The sequence below is a fragment of the Oreochromis aureus genome, linkage group 3 (genome assembly GCF_013358895.1).
Source record: "Oreochromis aureus strain Israel breed Guangdong linkage group 3, ZZ_aureus, whole genome shotgun sequence".
NCBI lineage: Eukaryota > Metazoa > Chordata > Actinopteri > Cichliformes > Cichlidae > Oreochromis > Oreochromis aureus.
In genome coordinates, this window is record NC_052944.1 from 4,634,827 (window position 1) to 4,659,821 (window position 24,995).

Consider the following 24,995-nt stretch of genomic DNA (forward strand, 5'->3'; position numbering starts at 1 on the left):
ACTTGATTCCACTCTAACCCATTTCAATAACAATTGGCACATGGGCACATTTATAGCTGTGTTACATTAATGCAACAAAATCACAACCAGTCCTTGAATTGTTTGTTTGGGTCTGGTTGTAGTTGGCCCAGGAGTTCTTGGTTTGGGTGTAGTTGGTTTTGGTGATGTGGTATGGAAGCCTTTCTGGATCTTATTATATGTTTGTTTTCTTTACATCAACTCCACCGTTGCCAGTCCCAAGCCGGTGGATGCTGTCAAAAGCCTTCTCGTTCAAAGTTGTTAGGTGAAGTTGGTTCAGGACTAGCTGGCCTCTGTCCCGCATGCTCCTGCTAAGCAGCACGAGAGGGCCACGGCCGCCTACTAAGACCTTATCGGACAGGTCAAATGCAGCTGCTGGTGTGACAAGTGAGAGTGGATCGAAACCAAAGGCATGGAAGCCCAAGAAGCAGCCGAACGATACCTGAACCTTATATCGCATTGTATGAGATATAACTGGGGCTCGTAGTGGCTGCTGCGTCCAAATCCAAGAGAAAAATGGATGAGTCCCGCTCACCCTAGCTGAGCAAGACCCACGTTGAGTCAAACACACGCCGAAGTCAAGAAAGCGATCCGATTCCTCAAGAGTGGAAAGGCCGCTGGCCTGGACGAGATCCTCCCCGAAATGCTCAATTACGGTGGACCCCAGCCATCATCAAACTTGAAGGTGATTTGGGCGACTGTAACAACTGGCAGGGCATCACACTGCTGTTGGTACCTGGGAAAGCGCTTTGCCTCATTCTTTTGAATTGGCTACGATGCGCAGTGGGCGAACGACTGGGAGAAGAGCAGACTGGCTTTCGGAGTGGCCAGTTGTGAGTCAACCAAATCTTCACCCTCCGCATGATCATTGAGCAAACATTGTAATACCAAAGGAAGATTTCTACTAATTTCATCGACTTTGAGATGGCTTTTGACAGCGTCCACTGGCTGACTCTAAGGGCTATCCTACGTCAATATGGAGTCTCACAGAAGTTTGTAGACGCCTTTTGTGGTCTCTACTCCAACTCCCGCTGCTGTGTACGGAGAGATGATTTCTCAACGGATTTCTTCAAGATCAATACTGACATCAGACAAGGATGCAACTTCAGAGTAGGGAAGGTGGCCGAAGTCTTCTGATGTTTCCAGTTCTATTCAATTTAATTCAATTTATCAAGGTGCTTTATATTTGAAGGTAGACCCTATAATAATGCATACAGAGGACAAACCCAACAATCATATGACCCCCTATGAGCAAGCACTTTGGCGACAAAGGCGACTTTTAACAGGAAGAAACCTGTGGCAGAACCAGGCTCAGGGAGGGGCGGCCATCTGCTGTGACTGGTTGGGGTGAGAGAAGGACCTATCTCTAACCTATTTGGAACTTGACCTCCCCGAATGTTAGGATCAAGATCAGACTATTGAACTATTGTCATTCCAATGGCACTGGTAGCTAGTGAAACCTGGCGCTCAACAAATGTGATCACTCAACTCCTGAACATGTGCTAAGTGGTAAGTGTAAGTGCAAGTTTCTTTCCATTGCAGTGGTTTTCAGAAGTGTGCTTGAGTATGTGCAGTGATTTGTACCACAGAATGATGTTTGTTTGTAATGCAGTAGTGCCTGATAACGTGATAGCGTGATTGGTTTTCCTTCCTCCTCTTATGTCTTACCTGCACAGTGCCACCTTTGAGAATGGAGATCTTTACCATCTGTGCGTATACATGTACGGCATTCACATAGGAGATGGTCAGCCTGTTATACCGGTTTTCATTGTCAGTATGGACCTCAAAGTAGGGCACAGTTGTGTCATTGCATGGACTAGACATCAGATAGCTGCAGTTGCCCATGAAGTCATATTTGCGTTTGTCAAAGCTGGTGTAGTGTGGATCGCCAGATGCAACGCACGTGGATGTACCTAAAAGAAAATAACAAGAGATAACTGGTATATTGGCATTTTGATACAAATGTAATGTATTGATGTAACCAAGAATTTAAGACAGATTTGTCCGTGAAGGTTCTCAGTCATCCAGGTTATTGTAGTCCAAGGACCTTGGAAAGAAAAGTGTATGGACTTTTCTTTAAGACATTTCACCTCTTCAGCTTCTTCAGTTCTAAGAGCAACTGGTGGATAGTCACAGACTTTTAAGCCCTATTGGGAGTGTCCCTAAGAGGATGCCAATGTCAACATTTTGGACAGAGAAGATAGATAGTTTGAAAGAGGAGTGAAAGAAGCCATCTATGTCCACTGTGAATGACCATCTTTGAACAGAGGGTGGGGTTTACGACACCAACTGTCTGCCATCCATAATGCAGTTCTGAGATCCTTCCCAGATGCCTTAACACCCATTCACATCCTGGGTCATTTCACCTCAGTAAGTCACATGATAGGGTGGGGCTAGGTCTCACAATGGATTCACCCGAAACCTTGGCTGATTGTGACCTACACCCATTTTCACACCTTGACTCATGTGATTAGTTAGAGGATCATTAGGGGTCCTTTGTCCCTCTCGGTGGGGTTACTCCCACAGGGCTTAAATCTGGGACTCTCCACCATTTGACACTAGAACTGAAGAAGCTTCTCAGATGAGAGGTGAAACGTCTTCAAGCAACTTAAAGAAGTCCAGACGCTTTTTCTTTCCAAGCTCCTTAGATTAAGGAACTGACCTCACAGCCCATTGTTCCTTCACTGTTTCAGTCATTATGCAAATGTACTGTTTATAAGATTGGGGAAACCTGCAGTCAGCTGAGACTGAAGAAGTCACTTGGATGAGTGACAAAACATTTCTCCCACAAAAATGCTATGTCCAGATGAACAGAATCAACTTTTGGAGTATTATATCAATAATCTTTGAACAGTGGAGTGGTAGTTGTGGACGTGACTACTTTAAAATATTTTTGTCTTTAGATGTGGCTAGACCATCCATTGCATATTCATCTATTTAAATTACACATTTTAAGATGCACGTTGTAGTTTCAAAACAAATTTTTTGTTGCCAAACATTATTACCTTTAGGATAACAGCCTGCAACACCATTAACTTCCCGACACTCTTCAGTGGGGTCACAGGAGTTATCAACACATTCCAAAGTGTAGTTCCCTGCACAGCGACACAGCTTTGTGCAGCCGTCTCCAAATACAATCTCACCAGGCTGAAAAAAATTAACACAATCAAAACTAAGAAAGCATGGTGTATAATTACATATTATTCAATTCATTCCATTTTTAGTTATTTAATAACAGTAGTCGCCTCTAGATTTATTTTATTTCTCACAACAGTCAGAAGGAAAAACTCCCTTTTGACAGGAAGAAATCCCCGCCAAACCAGGCACAGTGAGGAGTAGCCGTCTGCTGTGACTGGTTGGAGTTGAGAAAAAGAAATAAAGGCAAATAAGAAAAAAGACACACTATGGAACACAGGCAGATAAGTAATGATGAGATGCAAAGTGTTTTATAAATAAACACAAAAAGTGAAAAGAGGTAAGCGAAGAAGAAACATTCAGTGTATCATATGAACGCAGCTTCAACCCTTCAACTATGAGCTTTATCAAAAAATTGTAAGCATAATCTTAAAAGCAGAGAGGGCATCTGTTTCGCAAATCTAAACTGAGGGCTGGTTTCACAGAAGAGGGACCTGAAATACAACTTATCCTTGCTATTTAGTTACTACAGTCAACCCTCGATTGTGGTTAGGGATCACAATCACTCTGGGAATAATTAAGAACGCCCTCTAAAAACGCTTATAACTGCCTATTTTAATAGTTCAAACATGAAATATATAACTTAAATCATCACCCTAATGAAAATAACTAATGAATATTTTAGACATGCTTTATCAAAAAATCCACAAATAGGCAAATTTTCTGCCAATAATTTAGAGTTACATTCCGCAGAAAAATCAACAAATACTGAATAGGCAGAGGTCGACTGTATATCTGTGTTTACTGACCGGGAATTTATGTAGGATATCTAAATAGGACATCTGACCTCATAATAGTTATTCTCATCGTCTAAACAGCCACAACTCTCCAGTGGTACACAACGCCGTCCCTTAAAAACAAAGCCTGGTTTGCAGAAGCAGGCGCTGATACAGGAGCCGGAGCAATTGGTGGAGGGTTCCATACAGGTGGGTATACAAGCTGGACCGCACTCTATATACTCTGCGTTAGGAGGACAGGGGTCTGGATAGAAAGAATAAGATGGAAAATAAAAAGGATGAAGCATGAATGAAAAACGTTCACAACTTCTGGAATGAAGTATTAATGGAAATATCTGATAAAACTAGTCTTACTTGGTGGTTTAGGTGTAGTTTGTTCAGGAGTCGGTGGTTTAGGTGTAGTTTGTTCAGGAGTCGGTGGTTTAGGTGTAGTTTGTTCAGGAGTCGGTGGTTTGGGTGTTGTTGTTTTGGGTGTAGTTGGAGTAGTAGTTGGTGGTTTGGGTGTAACAGGCTGACCTATAAATGAAACAGATATAGTTTCTCATGTAAACACCGACACAATTGATCCAGATTTCTGAAAGTTCTGAATGTGCAAGAAGGCAACTTAAACGTTTTGGGTCGATTTCTCACCTGTGCAGGTCATGATACAAACAGCATCAATAGCAATATCTGTCTCAGGTGTTTCTCCATAGGTACCCACAATCGCAAACTGAAATGCATATAAATGTGCATATGATGTGAAGCCTGTGCACACACAGGAATACACACATAAAGAGACTTATGGTGTTCTACTATTTACCTTAATAGCAGTATTTCCCAGATAGCGGACATTTGCCGGCTTCCAGCCTTGTCCCTGGTTCCCCGTTACAGTGAAGAGAGCAGGTCCGAGGGTTTCATCTGGTAAAGAGAAAAACAATTCAAAAAATGATTTTCCTCTTTTCTAGCTTTTGGTCAAACATTCTTCTATGTGCACCCTTTTTTCCTTTTACCTGTGGTGATCGTGTGGACACTGATCTGCATAGTAGTACTAGTGCCATACAGGTAGTAGTGGAAGGTAAGCTCGAGACATCCAGAGGAGGAGGGAGTTGTTAAAGGACTTATGATCTGAGCACTGACTCCAGGTATAGCATCGAAAGAATCCAACAACAGATAGGATCCAACTACATGTGTAAGGGTTAAAAGCATAATAATAACAATACAAATAATATTACTACTACTAGTAGTAATAATTGTAAATTATTAGTAGAATTGTTATTATGTTTCTGATTTATTGTCAGTACCACAATAGTGTCAGTTAGTGCTTAACCAGGCCAGAAAGCAGCGTTCTATGTTTTGCAAATGTTGCAAGAGGAAAATAGAGCCAGTCCTGGTAAAACATTCACTTCCATTTAGACCTCACAAAGAAAAATCACTTACAACCAGGTTTTGAAAAGTCATCATCAGGTCCAGTGCCTTCAGTCTCAGTTCCTCCTGTCCACTGACTGAAGCCAAATACACCGGGATCCTCAATTTGAGTCGTCCATCCACAGAGGTCATCGATAGTGTCAAAATCACAGCCAAAAATACAAGCTGTGAACAAAACATTTATATATCAGCTCAACATGTGATTGTGTGTGTGTGTGTGTGTGTGTGTGCGCGCGCGCGCACGGGTGGGTGTGTGTGTGTCTCTTTATGTGCATGTGTGTGAACTCACAGGGACATGCTCCTTCAGTGATGACGATGTTGTCCAAAGCTGAATCACAAGAAGAAGAGAAGCCTCTCTGAGCCTCAAAGACGATCTGTAGACATGCAAAGAAAATATCACCCTACACAAAAAAAGCTAAAGATTTATTTACATAATATACACAATAACATAAAGAAAGAGTTTTTCTTCAATAAGGCCTTCATTTCCATCAAAGCGGTAGGAGCAGAAATAAACAGGGGGGTAAAAGAGGGTTTCTTTCCTTTTATTCCAGATACCCAAGTAGTCCAATTCATTTCAGAGTTTTATTTATACAGCAACAAATCACAGCAACAGGTGCCTCAAGGCACTTTTATATTGTAAGGCTACAATAACACATACAGAAAAACAAACAAACAATCATATGACCCCCTATGAGCAAGCACTTTGGCAACAGTGGGAAGGAAAAACTCCCTTTTAACAGGAAGAAACCTCCGGCAGAACCAGACTCTGGGAGGGGCGGGGCCATCTGCACCATTTGCTAGTAATTTTAATTAATTTATAGTAAATAACAATCATATTTTAACAGTAATTTTTAAAGCTATAGTCAGTTTATCTAAACATCGTTTTCTGATCAAAATGAAAATTGCTCTGATGCTGATGGAAGGAAACATTTGCAAGTGAGATTAGTTGCCCAATGAAAGTCTGTCGGGTAAGTGAACAAAAAGTTTTTATGTCAGCTCAACCTCAGCATAAACAGTACGAGTGTCAGTGATGAATAACTTTTTGTGCTTCATCAGTTTTTCAGCACATTGATGTTTGGGCCCTGAAAATATTTTTACAGTGAACTTTGAGGAAGCAGTCTTAGTCTTTTAAAAAGGTTGAAAATCATGTCTACACTTGACAAAGTAAAATGTGAAACATGATAAGAATCATTCCACTCCTCCAGAAATAGACACACAGAGGAAACCGCTGCTGTGTGTCATTCCAGCAGCATTCTGTAGTTACACTTTAATCTACTCATAAGGATGTGTTTCAAAAATAAAGACAGTAAAAACTGGTTACAGGAACTGTCTTTGACATGTGGTAGTGGTTGGACTCTTAAATATTTGAAGCTTTTTCATTTGGTCATGAAAACAAAATGTTTTTAATGATTTGGCCTCTGTTTTATGAACAAGAGAAGAAAGAGGTGAGAGATGAGAAGTGTGACAGACAGAAGAGGCACCAAAGGATTCTTACAAAAAGGTGAAGAAGTATCAGACTAATGAGACACATAGGTATCATAGTTGAGACCATAAAGCTATGACCTTAGTCCTGCATGTAAGTACTTTGATTTCATATTGTTAAATACTGTGATGTAACAGACACACATACATGACCATTGTGTGTTATATATTGATTTTACACAATAACCTGCAAACAATCTTTAATTATTGAGTTTCCTGACTCGTTTCAAATTTCTCCTCCTGAGCTTTCGCTTCACCAAATGTGAAACGTATAACAGACAGTGTGGTTCAGAACAGCACTGGGTAAGCTGTTAAATGATAAGCACTGTGCAAAAACTGTAAGAAACAGAGCTGTTACTTTAACCCTTTAAAGCCTGAATCATGAAATCATTGCCAGAAAATTTTAATTTTTGAAAATAGTGTTTAATTAACCTCCTTTTGTTTAAGTTTTTAAAAAATAAATCACATTTAGATTTCCATATATGACATTTAATTTGTATTTGCTTATCTGTTTTTTTTAATTGCTACAAAAGGTATTGTTCAATTTATTTAGGTTTTTCAGGGCAAAAATTCACACTGATGATGTTGAAGTGCCAAAAACTGTATGTATCAAATGTGATACACTAGACGTTAAGTAACTCCTTAAGAATACTGTTGAGGGTGTGACAGGCCGAAGCTTTATGAACATGTTTTAAAGAGCAGAGCGTTATCATGGGCCTGTCCTCAGGTTTGTCTCAACATCAGCATATATCTGTCTGTTCTTGTCTCGTTCAGCATTTTGAATGATTGTTTTACAGCTGTTGTTGCAATTACAAAGACATAAAAGCAGCTGTAAAACAATCTTTACGTGTGTTGACTATTATTACGTTTGACTATCTGTTTTGTAATAGCATGGAGTTGCTTGTGGATCTTTACAAAAACGTGTGTTTCCAGGAGTTTCCAAGTATTTATTACACAGTTCTTTGTTCTCAAGCCTAAATAACATTTCAATGTTTTAAATGCTAAATATTGCTTATTTTGTGTATTCATTTGGCATGTAGAAAAATTGTTCTCAATTATCAGCGACAAAATGAAACTTTAAATTAGTTCCTTAATAAAATTAGAGGATAATAATACAGAAGGATTTCTATATTTCCAAAGCTGTTTAAAGCAGCTTCCTTCACCTTGTTAATGTCACTTACTAATGTCTGACGAGAGTTTAGTTTCTGAATGACTTTACTTCATAGCTAAAGTCCGAAGCTCCCGTTGCGACTGTTGATGCTGTTTAAAGTTGTTAAAGTGATCTGGTAACACTCACGGTAATGCTCTGGCTGCTCGGTTTCGGTACAGTAACAGAGCCAGTCAACCAGGTTGGACTCTGGATACCAGTCCTCTTCCACACCTCTTCCTCACTACTGGGTAATTTTGCCAGAATTGTCAAATTATTGGCGTTGTCAATCCCATACATGTAGTATTTGAACTGAACACAGATCTCAGAGGCTGATGAGGTGATGGGAGGGCTCAGCAAGCGAGCTTTCTGTCTATTAGACACATTGTCACCCTCGTGATAGATGTAGTATCCCTCTGCAGGAAGAAGGACACAGACGAAAGATGTTTATTTGTTTACACCCTTGAACTCTTAATTAATCTCATTCTGTACAGTCACGACAATAGTACGGAATAAACATGCTTTTAATAAAGCATGCAAACCTCCATCAGGGTAGTCCCCACTGGGACCAGTGCCAGGTGTGGGAGTTGGACCACTGTGCCGGGTCCAGTCACTGTTGTCTGTGTTATCCTGGATGAAATCGCAGAATGGGTCACTGTCTTGGTTAAAGTCGCATGAAGTCACCACTACGGCTGTAGAAACACATTACAGACAGAAAAATACATGGATGTTTATAAAACACACGATTAAATGAATAGTTTGTACCCAGAACATAAGGCCGAACATGTTCATAAAGAATTCTCTATGATAGAGTAGTTCAAGTGTTTAAATGCAAACAAGCATCTCTTTATTAGTGTCAGGTTTCAAGCTATGCCTAATCATTACTGACAGTTAACATCCCAGTAACAGACATGAAACTGATTCTACAATGAGAGACAACTGTTTATTTTTCTGTACATGTTTAGGCTGGACATTATTATCATTACGCAAGATAAGGAGCTGTAAAGAGTTAAGGTTCAGATCCAACACAGGGACTGTGTTGTATACAGTGTTGCACTGATGTCACATCTCTGTGATAGCATGTTACCCATAAGTGCACTTTATGTGTCTTGAACATGTCGTAGATGATAAAAACCAACATACCATCTTCTGTCTGCTCATTCTGCGCACTGCAAACAAGAGAAAGATGCAGGTTAAAGTTGGGTTAAAACTGTGCTGGACAAAAAAACTGAATAAAGACACACTCCAAGGAACTTCCACATTGATGGTGGAAGACAGGTCAAAGTGCATAAAGTAAATGTGCTTCAAACAGACTTCTCTGTGTCTCTGTTATTCATGTGGCGGCTTACATAATTAGAGTTAATTAATTAAGTGCAACTACTGCAATCCAATTCGCCAAATTACAAAAAACACATGAGCACATGAACATGGAGGGTCCGTGACAGTCATTTGTGAAATAGGAAACTCTTCATTTTGTCCATTTAAGAAACACTTTATTAATTCCATATTCCAAATAAGGCCTAGTTATCCAAAGAAACTGAAAGTCAAGTTAAAGGTAGAAATAAATAACTAAATAAATTCCCAATTCTTAACAAAAAAAAAGGTCCAATGATGACATATAATATATTTGTGATTTAAGCCTTACGCAGCATTTTTATACATGAGTCATATTGGCATAGTGCTTTTCTAGGCTTACTGATCACTTAAAGCAATTATTAAAGAAGGCAGCTATTGACAACAATCAGAAAAGAAACGACGCTTTCTTGCTCCAGAAAGTCATACTTATTAGAAGGATCCAGCTATATGAATAATTAGCAACTTAACTGATTATATAGTTATTATACAGTCAGTTATCACATTAAGAGCTCACCTGTACTGTATCTGTCCTGCTCTGGAATCACGCATCCACAATAAGAAAATTAAAAACTTTAATATTTCCATGGCTAACTTTGAGTTACCAGTGCAAGAAGACAGAGACACAGAGTACAGGACTTTTTATAGGCTGGGGATGAGTCGGGGGGGTTGCTGGGTGGAAACCAGGATGGATAAATTGAGTAGGTGGTGTGGATGCTGAACTGCTGTATATTGTGTAGCAAAATGAGTAAATGAGTAACTGTGAATGATAGGGATAGGGTGTGTTCCCGTTAGGTGTGACTGGATACGTGTGCATGTGTGCCTTTTGACCTCAGGAGTTCACAAGCAGGGTGGGGATGTTCATCAAACATCATATTATAAAAAAAGAACTTGTACGGTAAGAAATTATCAAGCTTATTGTGTAATAAACATGAAACTTTGATCAGAGGGACACACCTTTTTAGCTTGTCATGTATATTGACAGTGATTCTAGGAAGGCCACTTGCATTCACATATTTGTTCTTCCTTACCACCTTATGGATGGACATACACCGTTAACACGATGTGGACAGACTGCTGTGTGGACTCTCAACCAGTAAGCTCCAAGGAATCATGTTCTGAGGAGAGCTCATACTGCAGCAAATACGAAACCTCACATCAGCATTTTCTATGCCCCCTTTTCTTTATCTGATATACATTTTATATCTGTGCATCAGCATGAACAGTATGCACTACTTCTAAATTCAGGCATCTTAGAAAAGTGTCACACCAGAAAAACTAGAACGATCCTGTCTCAGAGTGACACTGTAACACTAGTTCATGCATGTATTATCATCTTATCTTAAAGAACTCTTAAAGAACCAAAAGAGCACTTCTCTCTCAGATTTCACTGTTACTTGTTGCTCCTCGGGTATTTAAAAGTAGATAAGGAAGCAAAACCTTCAGCTTTCAGCCGCTTTCTTTGAAACAAGCTCGGTTCAGATTTGGAGACAGACACTCTTTCTGCTTTCACAATTAAGCTCAAAATGTTTTTGCAAAAGTTTATAGGTAGCGGTTGTGACACTTCACTTTAAAAACTCTAGAAAAACAGTCCTTTGGCATGGTTGCATAAATAAGTCTAGAAGTTCTGTTGGTTTTGAGTAACCGGTTATGGAAAATTTAATCCTGTCCTGAGATCTGAGAGTAGGGAAAAACCAGAGAGAAATTTGTAATAAAAACACCTATAAAATAAAATATGATGGTCACACCCAGAAACAATCAACTTAGCAATGGCTTTATCTCAATGATTCAGAATACTGGCTCTCATATTTCATCTCAATGACAAGAATTGGAGAGAAGAGATTAAACAATAAAGATACAGGACGATGCACAAAATGATACAGGAGTTTGAATGTCATCGTAGATGTCAGCTGATTCTCTCTTATATTACTGCACTGCGCTAATGTCCAGAATATTATCTTTATCTTATCTTATATCTTATATCTTGGTCCCCAGACTACTTCCTTGTTTCCTTAGTTCTAAACCCATAAGAACCCAAGGTGATACAGGTGCCACTGTCCCTTTACACACTGAAGAAAGTTCCTGTTAAAGTTTCAACAGGGACTCTCCCATAGTTTCCCTGACAGTAAAAATGGGTTTGGGCTTTTATGACCCACATAGAGAAAACATTTTCCTGATATTTCTTGAATAAATAATCTAATGAGAAAGGGAAATAACAAACATGCTCAGCAGATTCCAATTAGGTATAAAATGTTAAAACTGAGGTAACATCCTTGTTTTAAACTGATTCAGTTCTGACTTGATTTTCCTGCAGGTTTGATGACATCAGAGCTATCACTCTATGCCCTAAAAAAGTGTTACATAAGTTTTCTACCTCGCAGTGAATCTTACAAGTAAAGCATTGCATCCATTGTACTGGACAGCATATAAACCTAACTTAATAATAGCTCTGTACGTCGTTTTCAAATGAAATCTTTTTAAAAATATACGGAAAAGCTTCTGTGTTTACTTGTGAAAGCATCATATAGAAAAATAACCTTTAAACACAGATGATCTGTGGATGGTGACTTGGCTTGAATCATTAAAATATAAAATCATCAACATGAATCACCTATGGGTGTGCATGAAAGTTCTAGTCTAATAAAGATACTGAGACGTGAGGGAAGTCCTTCAAAGTAAGGACCTTTGTGTTGGTTGCCATTGTGACCATAGTGTGTTTCTCAGGGGTGTGGTTTAAAATCACACACTGCAACCAGAAGTTACAAAATTTTACACCAAGTAAGAACCAAGTGTTTGCACGAGATCTGGGTGCTGTGGTAGTGAGTCGCCTGGATGCAGAAATATTCTGTTCTAAAGTAGCTGTGCCCTTTCTGTGGAGCATGATCTATATGCTTCTTTGGTTAGTTGGTTATTCTACATAAGCTGTAAGTGCAGATGTGACAATGAATAATTGCCTGCCTGTCCTAAACAAGTTTTAGATAATATACTGCTCAAAAAATTAAAGCAACACTTTGTAATGACAGTATGGCATCAAGTCAGTTCAACTTCTGGGTTCTTCATCTGGTCAGTGAAGTAGCAGACAGGGTTGTTAATCAGTTTCAGCTGCTTATGTGTTAATGAAATTAACAACAGATACAGTGGAGGAGCAACAAAGAAACACTGCCCAAAACACGGCTTTTCCATTGACATGTTTTTCTCCTCATCTTTCTGAGTGGTTTTTTTTACTAGTTTTGGACTTGGCTAGGGTCAGTGTCGCTACTGCTAGCACGAGGCGATATCATGGCCCTACAGTGATTGCACAGATAGTCTGAGAGCTAGACAGGGCCGTAAAATGTCCTTATCGCATCAGCAGGACCCCTGTTTCCCCCTTTTGTACAAGGAGGAACAGGGTGAGGACTGCCAGAGCCCTGTAAAATTACCTCCAATGGGCCAATGGTGCAAAAGTCCAAGCTCAAACAATAATATTCAGTTTGATTTATATAGCAGGAAATCACATTGCTGAGAATTACATTGTAAGGTGGATGGAGTGCAAAGTGCTCTATATGAGGCCTTTAAGATAAGATGGGGCCATAGTTATTCAAGACCTTGTGTGTGAGGAGAACAATTTTAAATTTGCTTCTGGATTTAACAGGGAGCCAATGAAGAGAAGCCAGTGTGGGAGAAATCTGCTCTCTCTTTCTAGTCCCTGTCAGGACTCTTGCTGCAGCATTTTGGATTAACTGAAAGCTTTTCAGGGAGTTTTTACAGTTTTTTCTGAATGCTTAAACCCTAACTGTGATTCTTATAGCACAATTTCTAAAACTATTAATACTTATAGCAAAACCACTCACTGAGTTTGCAAAACTAAAAGCACAAACACTGCTTTGCACTCAGTTTGCCATTTTGTAACACACACTTTGCAAACCTGTAGCTACAATCCACGGCACAGCACTCTTTTTGCAGAACTGTAAACACAACTCACTGCTTTACACTCAATTTCCAAATGATCAACACACTCCTAGCAAAACTATACACATTTATGGCCATTATTTACACTATTTTGCCAACTGTCTGGCACACTGTCACATGTGAAAACTGTTTTAGGTAATTAGTTCACTTTGCAATCAGCCTAAGCACTATAATACAGGTAAGCTGTGTGTGTGGAGTACAGTGGAGGGAGCAGGAAGAGTGAGAAGTAGAGGAGGCTGAGGAAGAGGACGTGGAGGGGAAGAAGTAGGATGAAGAGGTCGACAAGGATAAGGAGGAGCAAGAGGAGGATGAGGAGGGGGGGGAGGAAGATGAGGAGGGGGGAGAGGAAGGGTAAGAAGAGTAAGAAATAGAATTACTGATGACATCAGAGCTACATTAGTGGACCATGTAATCAACCGTGGAATGACCCTGAGGGAAGCTGGCCAACGGGTTCAGCCTAACTTGAGCCGCTACACTGTAGCAAGCAGTCACTTTGCACTAAGACTTGTAGCACTGCCATATGCTAATGAGGAACACAACAATACCATAGATGTAAAAATACTGAAATTGTTACTTTACAGAATTGCTAGACGACCAGATGCTGGGGCAGAGGAAGAATGTTCACTGCAGACCAAGAAACCCATATAGTCAATATGGCGATTGTAAATAATTCCATAAGGCTACGTGAAATTCAGCAGCGCATAATTGAGGATGACACCACCTTCCAAAACATACAAAATGTGAACATTTCTGTAGGTCGTGAACTTGGCTGCAACAGAATCCAAATGAAACAAATCTACAGAGCACCTTTGGAAAGAAACAGTGAACGTGTAAAACAGCTGCGATACGACTATGTGCAGGTAAGCTATAGTATCATTGGCACTGAATCTGGAAGTGCATACTGTAGTGCTGTGCATGTGCCTGCTGTGCTGAATTTGTTTTGCCTTGTCTAGAGAGTGATGGAGCTAGAGGCAGATGGGTCATGAGCAGTTTGTAGTGGATGAGGCTGGTTTTCACCTCACTAAGACAAGGAGACGTGGCAGGAACATTATTGGACACCGTGCCATAATCAATGTCCCAGGACAACGTGGTGGTAACATAACTGTATGCAGCTATAAGTCAAAATGGTGTTGTTCACCATCATGCAGCCCTGGGCCCATATAACACTGCACACATTATTACATTCCTGGACACCTTACATGACATGCTCACTAATGTTCAGAGACCAGAGCAGACCAGATACGTCACCATATGGGACAATGTTAGTTTCCATAGGGCTGCTTTGGTCCACAACTGGTTCACAGATCACCCACTCTTCACTGTACTCATCCTCCCCCCATACTCTCCATTCTTGAATCCAATTGAAGAGTTCTTCTCTGCCTGGTGCTGGAAGGTCTATGACCGTCATCCTCATCAACAGGTAGCCCTTTTACAGGCAATGGAGGAGGCATGTGGGGATATTGACCAGGCATCATGTCAGGCCTGGATACGCCATTCCAGAAGATATTTTCCCCGGTGCCTTGGACTAGAGGACATTTCATGTGATGTAGACGAAATTTTGTGGCCGGACCCAGAGAGAAGACACGATGTAGACTGATTTCTTTTTTTTCCTCAGTGAAATTACTATTTTATTTTGACTTGGAAATAAACACTTGTGTTTGTTTTGATGTGTGTGAATAAACACCAGTACTTGAAGTTTGGATCCCTCTATGTTTACGGACCTATGACAAAAGTATGACCTCAAACTGACATAGCCTACCTTGTGCACAGAGAAAGCAAAAGCCAGGTGTGTTTTTTATTCATACCAACAGTGTGTAGTTGGTGCATTGTGTGCTTATTAATGTGATGGCTTGTGTTAACTGTTTGATACGAAAACACCATTTTTACAAAGGTGTGGAGAGTTAAGCAAGGTTTATTAGCTTTTGCAAGAAAACTACAATGTTTTGCTGATTTGGTGAAGAGTTTCCTTATTTGTGTGCAGAGTTTTGCAAAAATAGTCAATAGTTACAAAAAATGTGCTTAAGCCATCAGAAAAAACTGTAGCACAGCCTGCTACAGTTTCTCCCAATTGTTTATCATCCTGCTTTACACTCAAATTGCAGTTTTAAAACACACTTTTTCCAAAACACTACACACAATTCTCTGCATTTGGCACAATTTTCATGAAGAAAATCTCTTGTTTGCACAAGAAACACAGTGTCATTCGAAATTGTAAACCCTACTTTGCATACTAACTCATCACATGGGTAACCACCTTTCACACATAATTGCAATTAAGAAATCAGAGCTTTATAAAGGGGCAGCAGGTGAGCTCTTCTTTTTTGGAGCAATGGATGCCAACACTGGAAACAGAGGCAGAGCCAGAGGAATGAGAGTAAGAGGAGGACGAGGATGACGAAGGCCATGGAATGCAATCTCTGATGAAATCAAAGCCACTTTGGTTGACCATGTGGTCAACATGGTCTAACAATGAGGGAGGCTGGGCAAAGAGTACAGCTAAATGTGAGCAGGTACACTGTTGCATCCATCATCCGGACTTTCCGAAATAGAATAAGTTAAAAATCTCACTGTACTCAATGAGTACATTATTGTAGTACAGTATTGCCTGTGGATTGTTCTGTAGACTGTGAAAATACTGTAAAGTATGTTTCACGTATTTGGGAAATGTATTCCTACTTTGTTTTCCTACACAGTAGACCTATTCACAGTATTTTACAGTTTTTCTGAATTGCTAAAACACTAAATCCCATTGTAAAAACTAAACTGTCAGCTATGAACACTCTTTCATCAAATCCATCCCACAGTTGCCAAAATCTTAAACACTATTCATCTGGTTAGGACACCATTTACAAATCTGAATCTCCCATTTACCAAAACTCTAAACACATTCTCAAACACAAAACACATTTAGCAGTGTGCTGCACTTGTACCCAGAAGGGTGCACACAGGCTAGAGAAGTTAAACACAACTAACACACTGTTTTCATCATTAACACACTACCACTCAAGATTGAATACAGCTTCATCCACGGAGATGTATTCATGAGGCCTAACCATTGAGTCAAGCTCAAAGAGTCTCTGTACACAACAAACTAATTTTAGTTCTGTAAATGAAACAGTATGATTTATAGATGTGCTATGTATACAAGTATACTTATAACTAAATGGTATTTTGTTTAGAATTGAAAGACGGCCACATGAGGGTGGAAGAACACGCATGTGCTCACAACACCAGGAGACACTTACTGTGGATATGATCCATCAGAATAATGCAATGACTGCATGAATATAGAATATAGAAGACAACATACATTTTGAATCTAGCAAAAAGGAGAAGAAAAGGTTGCAATGTCATAGGTCAACATGCCATTATTGAACTCTCTGTCCAGTGTGGTGGAAATGTAACTATCTGTGCTGCCATCAGCAGCTATGGGGTTCTCCACAGTCATGTTACTGTTGGGCCATACAACACCGAACTTCTAGCAACATTCCTGGATGGTCTGCGGGATGCTTTGCTTGAGTAGAGAGATCGTGAGTAGGCAGAGCATCACATATCATTTGGGACAATGTGACCAAGAATATGCAGTTGGTTTCACAATGAGCAGCATTTTAATCAATGCAGAATTACACCACATTGTGCCACCTTACTTGACAATATTTTCACTAACAATATGGAAAACAACATTGTGAGCGGATTATTAATTAATGACATCAGTGATCACCTACCAGTTTCTGCAGTTTATGACACTAATTATAAGAGAAATTAGCATGAAGAACAACTGAGATACAGACGAGTAAGGACAGAAGAAACTATGAATGCACTTAAGAACGATCTATTAAATCAGGACTGGGACAATGTGTACAAAGAAACTGATATTGATATTGCATATGGCATATTTTTAAGAATATTCATGGAATTGTACGATAAAAACTGTCCAACAATAAAATACATCAGAAAGCACAAATATTCAGATAGACCATGGATCACTAAGGGTTTACAAAATGCATGTACAAAGAAAAATACACTCTATAGGGAATTCCTAAAACAAAGTACAAAAGATGCTGAAAATAAATAGAAAAAATACAAAAATAAGTTGACCAATATTATACGTGTATGTAGAAAGGAGTATTATAGTAAAACATTGATCAACAATAAACATAATATGAAGGAATATGGGATGTTTTAAACGGTATCATTAAAAATAATTCTGGACAACAAAGTTATCCTCAATATTTTATTGACAATGGCAATATTATGGAAAACACTGCTGATGTGGTCAACAGCTTTAATCATTATTTTGTAAATATTGGACCAAATCTGGCAGAACAAATTCCTGAGTCACTGCCATCAGTAGACTGTAGTGAAAGCCTGATTGATAGGAACCGTAACTCAATGTTCCTCACAGCAGTGGAGGAAAAAGAAATAATTGACACTGTACACATGTGTAAATATAAAACAGCTACTGATTGTAATGATATTGACATGAAAATCGTCAAGAAGGTCATAAGATAAGATAAGATAAGATAAGATAAGATAAGATAACCTTTATTAGTCCCACACGTGGGAAATTTGTTTTGTCACAGCAGGAAGTGGACAGTGCAAAAGTTATGAAGCAAAAATTAGAATACAAGAAGAATAAATACAGTACACAACTGTACAGAATAGAATAAAATAAAATACTATATACAGTAGAATAAAATAGAATAAAATATACAATGAGATAAAAATAGAATACAAATGCTATATACAACTCAGTAAAAATACAACGATGCCAGAAAGATTATTGCACATTAGTGTTATTGCACATGTGTGGATGTGTGTGTTTGATCAGTTAAAGTCTTTGTTGTGGAGTCTGACAGCAGTGGGGAGGAAAGACCTGCGAAATCTCTCCGTCCCACACCGTGGGTGCCGCAGTCTCCCACTGAAGGAGCTGCTCAGTGCTGTCAGAGTCTCCTGCATGGGGTGGGAGATGTTGTCCAACAGGGATGACAGCTTAGCCACCATTCTCCTCATTGAAGGAATTGTAGGACCTCTAACATATATTTGCAACTTATCATTTCAGACGGGAAAAGTTCCAAACAAAATGAAAATAGCTAAAGTTGTGCCGCTGTATAAAACTGGGGATAGACACCACTTCACAAATTACAGGCCTGTTTCTTTACTACTTTACTAAAATAATCTTATTTGGGAATTCCCTTAGAAATGCTCAAGTGCAGATTCATACAGATGGTGTGGAAATTGAAAGAGTACTTGAACATAAGTTTCTTGGTGTGATTATAGATGATAAATTAAACTGGAAGTCTCATATAAATCATATACATAACAAAATTTCAAGAAGTGTTTCAATCTTGAGTAAAGTAAAACACATTCACTCCACATTCTCTATTGTTCCCTGATTGCACCGTATTTGCATTACTGTGCAGAGGTTTGGGGCAATACTTACCAATGTTCGCTATCATCAATCTTTATATTACAAAAAAGCGCCATAAGGATAATCCATGAAACTGGTTACAGAGATCATACAAATCCACTATTCTTAAAATCAAAAAGTCTAAAATTCACAGATCTGGTTCATTTTCTCACTGCACAAATTATGCATAAAGCAATAAATAACCTGCTTCCTGACAATATTCTAAAACTGTTTTCTAAAAGGGAACGGGGATACAATCTGAGGGGGGAATTAAATTTAAAACATCCTTGTATCCGTACAACATTAAAAAGTTTTTGCATCTCTGTGTGTGGAGTGAAGCTGTGGAACAGACTAAGTAAAGATATGAAGCAATGTCCGAGCATGGCGCAGTTTAAAATGCGGTTAAAGGATGTGGTTTTTGCATGGTACAGGGAGGAGGTAGAGATTTGATAGGGTGTTCTTCTCCAATATTTTCATGTGTGTGCGGGTGCACGGGTATGTTGGTATGGGTATATATATCTGTAGGTTGTGTATCCTTTGAGGTGTTACTGGGGTTATTGAAAATGTGTATATGTGTGTATGTGTATATACGTATGTATGGATAGATAGAAACATATATACGCACATATATATGTATATATATATATATAATAAATAAAAATACACGTAACATATAATGTAATTGCAAGGAGGTATTTCTGTAGTCTATTGATTACTAGATAGTGGAAAAGGGGTGGGACTAAATAAGCTTATGCTTCTTCCTGCTCCTTTTTGAACATGAAAGTTATTTGTAGTTGTGGTTGCTCGTTTTCCTTTTGTTTTGCTTTGTTTATTTGTCTCTTTTAATTCTATGTTGTTGTACTTTTTCAACATGTTCAAAATAAAGATTCAATCAATCAATCAATGTGTTTCTTCCACCGTACTCTCCCTTTTTGAACCCTATTGAGGAGTTTTCTCAGCATGGAGATCTAAAGTATACGACTGAAACCCTTACACACAGGAAAATCTACTTCAAGCATTGAATGGAGCATGTGGTGAGAGGGGACTGGAATCTTGACATGCTGAATTCGGCATGCTAAACAATTCTTTCCTCGTTGCCTTGCAAGGGAGACCATAGCATGTAATGTAGATGAAGTCCTGTGGCCTGACCCAGCACAGAGGCGTGATGCTGAGGCGGAATAAATTATTTGAATATGCTGTAAAAATATGTAATTTTTTAATGTATATATATCTTTTTTACTGCAGCTCTTTTTTTTGTTAAAATGTGCGTACAAGAATAAATGAATGAATAGATAAATATTATTTTCCAGCTCTCTCACAGTGTTTTGTATTTATTTTTGTAGTGTGTAATCATTGCTAAGATGTGTTTGCACATTGGATGGTTTTGTGTGGTTTTTGACAGTCGTGCTTGATTTTGAGAAACGTTAAAATAGTTTTGGGTCAAATGTTTGGTTTTGCAAGACAAGTCAAAGGTTTTGTGTGTGTAGCTTGAATTTTAGAGTTTGTGTTTAGTGTTTTGAGACAAAGAGATGAGATTTAAGGAAATGTGTTTTAGCAATTCAGAAAAACTGTAAAGTATACTATTTGTATTGCAGAGCTGAAAGCTTACCAACACAAGGTGGCCGGGAACATCCTTCAAATTTAGAGATATTGCAGAAATGGAAGAAAGCAGTCCTGCATATTTAATCTGTGGTTTGAAGGACATATTCTAGTTATAAACAACTCCTCGATTCCTCACAATGTTGCTGGAAGACAAGTATCTGGTTTCATACCACGTTTCTGAGATATAAGATAAGATAAGCTAAGATAACCTTTCACATTTTTAGGGCATATTTAGGGCAGAGTACAATAACCTCAGTTTTATCTGAATTTGGAAGGAGAAAATTCTTCTTCTTCTGTCAGTCTGAGCCAGCCCACCGTCTGGTGACATCATCCAGTTAGTAAAGTGGGCAGTTTTAGTGTCCAACGAGCGGTGTTAGTGATGCACTGATTCCTGTGGGATGTGATGTGTGCGTGAATGATAAAAAATCACACACACATGCACGTGTGATTACTGCCACAGGAACTGAGTTTGAGAATAAAATGCCTCAAACCAAACCTCAAGCTCCTTCTTCTATACTCTGGGACAATTTGGCCTTAAGTGGTGTTCTGGCCAACACACGGGGGTGACCGTAGTGCTAAAGAGTGAATCAGTGCCACAACCATGTCTATTCCTGATATCTCCACTACAACTTAAGTGATACTGCCTCAATCAGAAACATAACTAGTAAGGGTGGTCTGAGGGCATCAAACTATTTCGTACCCAACATGGAAGAGGATTAGAGCCACTGAAAAGAACAAAAAATGGGCACATCTTTTTTTTCTTTTCCAGAATTCTGAGATTAAAGTCACTTAAATCTCAGAATTCTGGAAAAGGAAAAAAAAAGACATGCTCGCTTCTTCTCCGTGGCTCTAAGTCATACTCTTTCCTAATTCATGACTTCACTTAACACAACAATACCCACCTCACAGCGAGTTAGCTGCGATGGCCGAGTGGTTAAGGCGTTGGACTTGAAATCCAATGGGATCTTCCCGCGCAGGTTCGAACCCTGCTCGCAGCGTGTGCTTTGTTTCCGTCTTTTTGTTCACAGAGAAATGTAAATTTACTGACTTCAATCTTGGAATCTGAAGATGGTTATCTATGAAATAAAAATACTACGCTATGTAAAACGAAAAAAAGACTATGAGCGCATTTGAGTCATTCATTAAATGTCAGGCCGATAGTCTATGTTATACAAATCTTAAAAATACTTAACAGTTATTCCAACAAATGGCAGTAAATTATATGTTTCGATTTAAAAAAAAAAAAAGAAAAAGCAAAAGGCACCGCTGGGATTCGAACCCAGGATCTCCTGTTTACTAGACAGGCGCTTTAACCAACTAAGCCACGGCGCCTCCTACTTCAGCCGTCTGCTATTTTTGTCTTAAAGATGTATACTTACCCCGGAAAAACTAAAACGAAACATTGTGACAACAGGACGGACCCAAACTGAGCCAGGAATGTACGGAGATGGTTTGCGAACCTGGTCACTGACTTCTGTAGAGCGCTAACTAGAACTTGAATTCGCTGAGGGTATTTTTGAGGTGGGCTTTAAATTAGTTTTCAAAGCATTACTTAATGTACCTAGAACGCTGATTACAGTCTAATGTGAAGTCAGTCGATTTTAATCTTGTCACTAATACACCGTGTCAGCGATGCAACACACTGGCGACCTGTCCACGGTGTACCACGCCTCTCGCCCTCTAGCAGATGGAACAGGCTCCAACCATGAATTAGGATACATGTAAGAAAATGGATGGAAGGACTGTACACGCCTGATATGAAAAGAAAATATTTCTTTCTTCAAAAGTTGTCTATATTAGTCACAATATTATAATGAAATGTATTAAAAGTTAATATACACTTAATATATTGTTATTTAGTAGCATCGGGGAGAAACTGCAAGTAATTAAGTGGGGCACTGCAGGCAGCCATGCAAGAGCTGCACCCCGATGCGGTCGAGCCCTGCTGAACACCTTCTTAGCCCACTAGGTGGCAATGGAGGATACCAATTGACCAAAATGTCACACTGATGCACATCATGTGTGGAACCACTAAGTAAATTTTCATTACGATTGATGATTATACCTATTTGCATATTTTCTTTTCCCACTAGGTGGCACTCGAACTACTGCTGACAAATAGCATATCTGTTCGGGGTGGGACTGTCATCATGCCTGTGAAGTTTGGTAGAGGCTGGTCAATGAGTTATAGCCATTTCATGCTTCATGGTGATTGATTGAAACTCGGCATGCTGTCATGACCACACCGTTTCACGAAACCCCAAAAGCTTTTCAATTTAACATCGTCAAGGTCTTTAGATTCAAGATTCAAAGCGTTTATTGTCATATGTACAAGAAGAAAAAGCATTTCTCTGTGCAATTAAATTCTTTGCTGCCACACACAAATGCCGGTTAGGTTAAGGGTTGACAGAAAGTATGTATATATACAAATAAAACAAAATGCAATGGAGCCATGAGCTTAATATGCAGATGACCTGATGTGCAAACATTACTGTTAAGAGTCAGCTGTTGAGTCGGGATGTTCTAGATTTCTCACTTCTGAGCCTTTCTCCCGAGGGCAGGAGAGTGAATAGTCTATGTTGGGGGTGTGTGGAGTCTTTGAGGATGGAGGCAGCTCTCCTCTGGACTCTGCGATGGTAGATGCTCTGCAGAGAGGGCAGCAGAGTCCTGATGATCTTCTCCGCAGTTGTTATCACTCTCTGCAGGCGTTTGCAATCCATAGCAGTAGTGTTGCTGTACCATGCAGTGATGCAGCTGGCCAACGTGCTCTAATAACAGCTATAGAAGTGGTAAGCTTAGAAGTTTCTGAGCCCCTCTAAAGCTACTTCTTGCTCCATGGTAACTCAGCATGCCGGCAGGGTGTGCCATTCAGTGAAATCTCACAATTTTCACAATGAAGCATCTTCAAGGTCTGATATGTACCTACACTGCTTTTCAGGTGGATGGGATCAACATGAGGAGCAGTGCATTAAAAATTCAAACGTGACATTTCCAGTTGCCACTAGGTGGCACTTTAACTTTTGCTAACAACAGCCATATCAGTGTTATAAGGCCGATTAGACAAGGTCTCTTTGAGTATAGCAATTTTGTGCTTCATGGTAAAACATCGGAATTCGCCATGTCGACAGGGTCACACCCTTTGACGAAGACTGCTGGTTTACTTGTGGCTCCAAGGGTATTTAAAGGTAGAATGGAAGGCAGAGCCTTCGGCTTCCAGGCCTCTCCTGAGGAACAAAATACAGGAAATGTCTAGAAAAAAATATAGACATATATTACCATTATGGGTAATTCTACAAACTGCCTTTTATTATTATACTCATATGCCTGCCTTTTATTATTTTTATATACATATAACAACCTTCGTAACAGTGCATGGTTTGCCATTTTTAGGTTTTTCTTTCTGTTTAACCCATAAGAGATGGACTCTAAAACATTTCATGGGCAAGCAGTCTGACACCTTTGGGATCGTGCCTCTTTTGACTGCCAAACAGTGGAGCAAAGAGGTTCACACAGAGGTAGTGTAGGAGCCATTTTTCTTGTTTCTTGGCAAGAAAACCAGACAATGCAAATGAAATAAATGACTCATGAATATGGATGGAAACAAAGATTGGCATGATGAACTTTGATTGAGTGCACGTATAAAACTACTACCAAACAATTAGCAACCAGAGCGTCAAAATAATGGATTTAGCCGCTACAGGTAGAGGAAGCCTTTTGTCTGCTGGTACACATGTACAATACTCCACAATATTCCAGTACTCCAGAACAGTCAGGCTATATCTCTGTTTGGATATATCTTCGACCTAAGCATCTCACACTGCTGGGCTGTCTGTAAGAGAGGCTATGACAAGTCATTTTTTCAGTTCAATTTTATTTATTTAGCACCAAATCACAACAACAGTCCCCTCAAGGCACTTTATATTGTAAGGTAGACCCTACAATAATACATACAGAGAAAAACCCAACAATCATATGACCCCCTATGAGCAAGCACTTTGGCGACAGTGGGAAGGAAAAACTCCCTTTTAACAGGAAGAAACCTCCGGCAGAACCAGGCTCAGGGAGGGGCGGGGCCATCTGCTGTGACCGGTTGTGGAGAGAGAAGGAAAACAGGATAAAGACATGCTGAGGAAGAGAGACAGAGATTAATAACAGGTATGAGTAGGTTAGACTTGGTAAGAGATGTTTGGTTCATGCATGGTGTCTGTGAACGCAGCATGAACATTCACCCCTCCCGTAGCTGTTAATCAGAAGCTGGTTATAAGGAGCACCTGTGACCTCCTCCTCATCCCTGCCAGTTTGCACTCATTCCTGTTGAAGGTGGGTGAAGATCACAGGCTGTCTTTGATATTAGATCGGACTCCTTTCCCCTGGCTACTGTTTAAGCTGCGTAACTGTTGAAGGGTGGTAAGCAGGATCCTTATAGATTGTCTGGAATTTTGACTTATAGTAGGGTGGGCCCTGGATCACTGCTTTCTTTTTCTTGTTACAGGCCTACGCACTGCTGCTGTCTTGTTGTTGCCTTGTTGTTGCTTTGTTGTGGTTGTGTTGACTGGCATTGACTGGTTCTTTGTGTTTTATGGTGTTTTAGTGTTAACTGTTGTACTTTAATCATGGTTTTAATAGGAGTTTAAGTTTCAGAGAGACGACACGGGTGAGTAATTGGTGGCACCCTTGGGCACTCCCCCATGTAGGTTGC

The 24,995-nt window shown here is 39.5% G+C and overlaps 1 protein-coding gene and 2 non-coding genes across 3 annotated transcripts in view; 1 reads left to right on the plus strand and 2 right to left on the minus strand.

Moving 5' to 3' along the window:
• zanl (zonadhesin, like) overlaps window positions 1–9,937 on the minus strand; it is an 88,491-nt gene extending 78,554 nt beyond the window's left edge. Inside the window, 13 exon segments of the mRNA XM_039609584.1 lie at window positions 1,687–1,931; window positions 3,024–3,165; window positions 4,001–4,194; window positions 4,305–4,466; window positions 4,581–4,659; window positions 4,750–4,847; window positions 4,940–5,110; window positions 5,367–5,519; window positions 5,644–5,728; window positions 8,134–8,399; window positions 8,526–8,675; window positions 9,127–9,152; window positions 9,854–9,937. Of these exon segments, the coding sequence (XP_039465518.1) occupies window positions 1,687–1,931; window positions 3,024–3,165; window positions 4,001–4,194; window positions 4,305–4,466; window positions 4,581–4,659; window positions 4,750–4,847; window positions 4,940–5,110; window positions 5,367–5,519; window positions 5,644–5,728; window positions 8,134–8,399; window positions 8,526–8,675; window positions 9,127–9,152; window positions 9,854–9,924 (1,842 nt within the window). The 5' untranslated portion in view covers window positions 9,925–9,937.
• Window positions 9,938–21,212: 11,275 nt separating this feature from the next.
• On the plus strand, window positions 21,213–21,294 carry trnas-uga. Its single transcript has one exon. It is a non-coding gene; the product is annotated as a tRNA-Ser (tRNA).
• Window positions 21,295–21,554: 260 nt separating this feature from the next.
• Window positions 21,555–21,628, minus strand: trnat-agu. Its single transcript has one exon. It is a non-coding gene; the product is annotated as a tRNA-Thr (tRNA).
• Window positions 21,629–24,995: the final 3,367 nt, after the last annotated feature.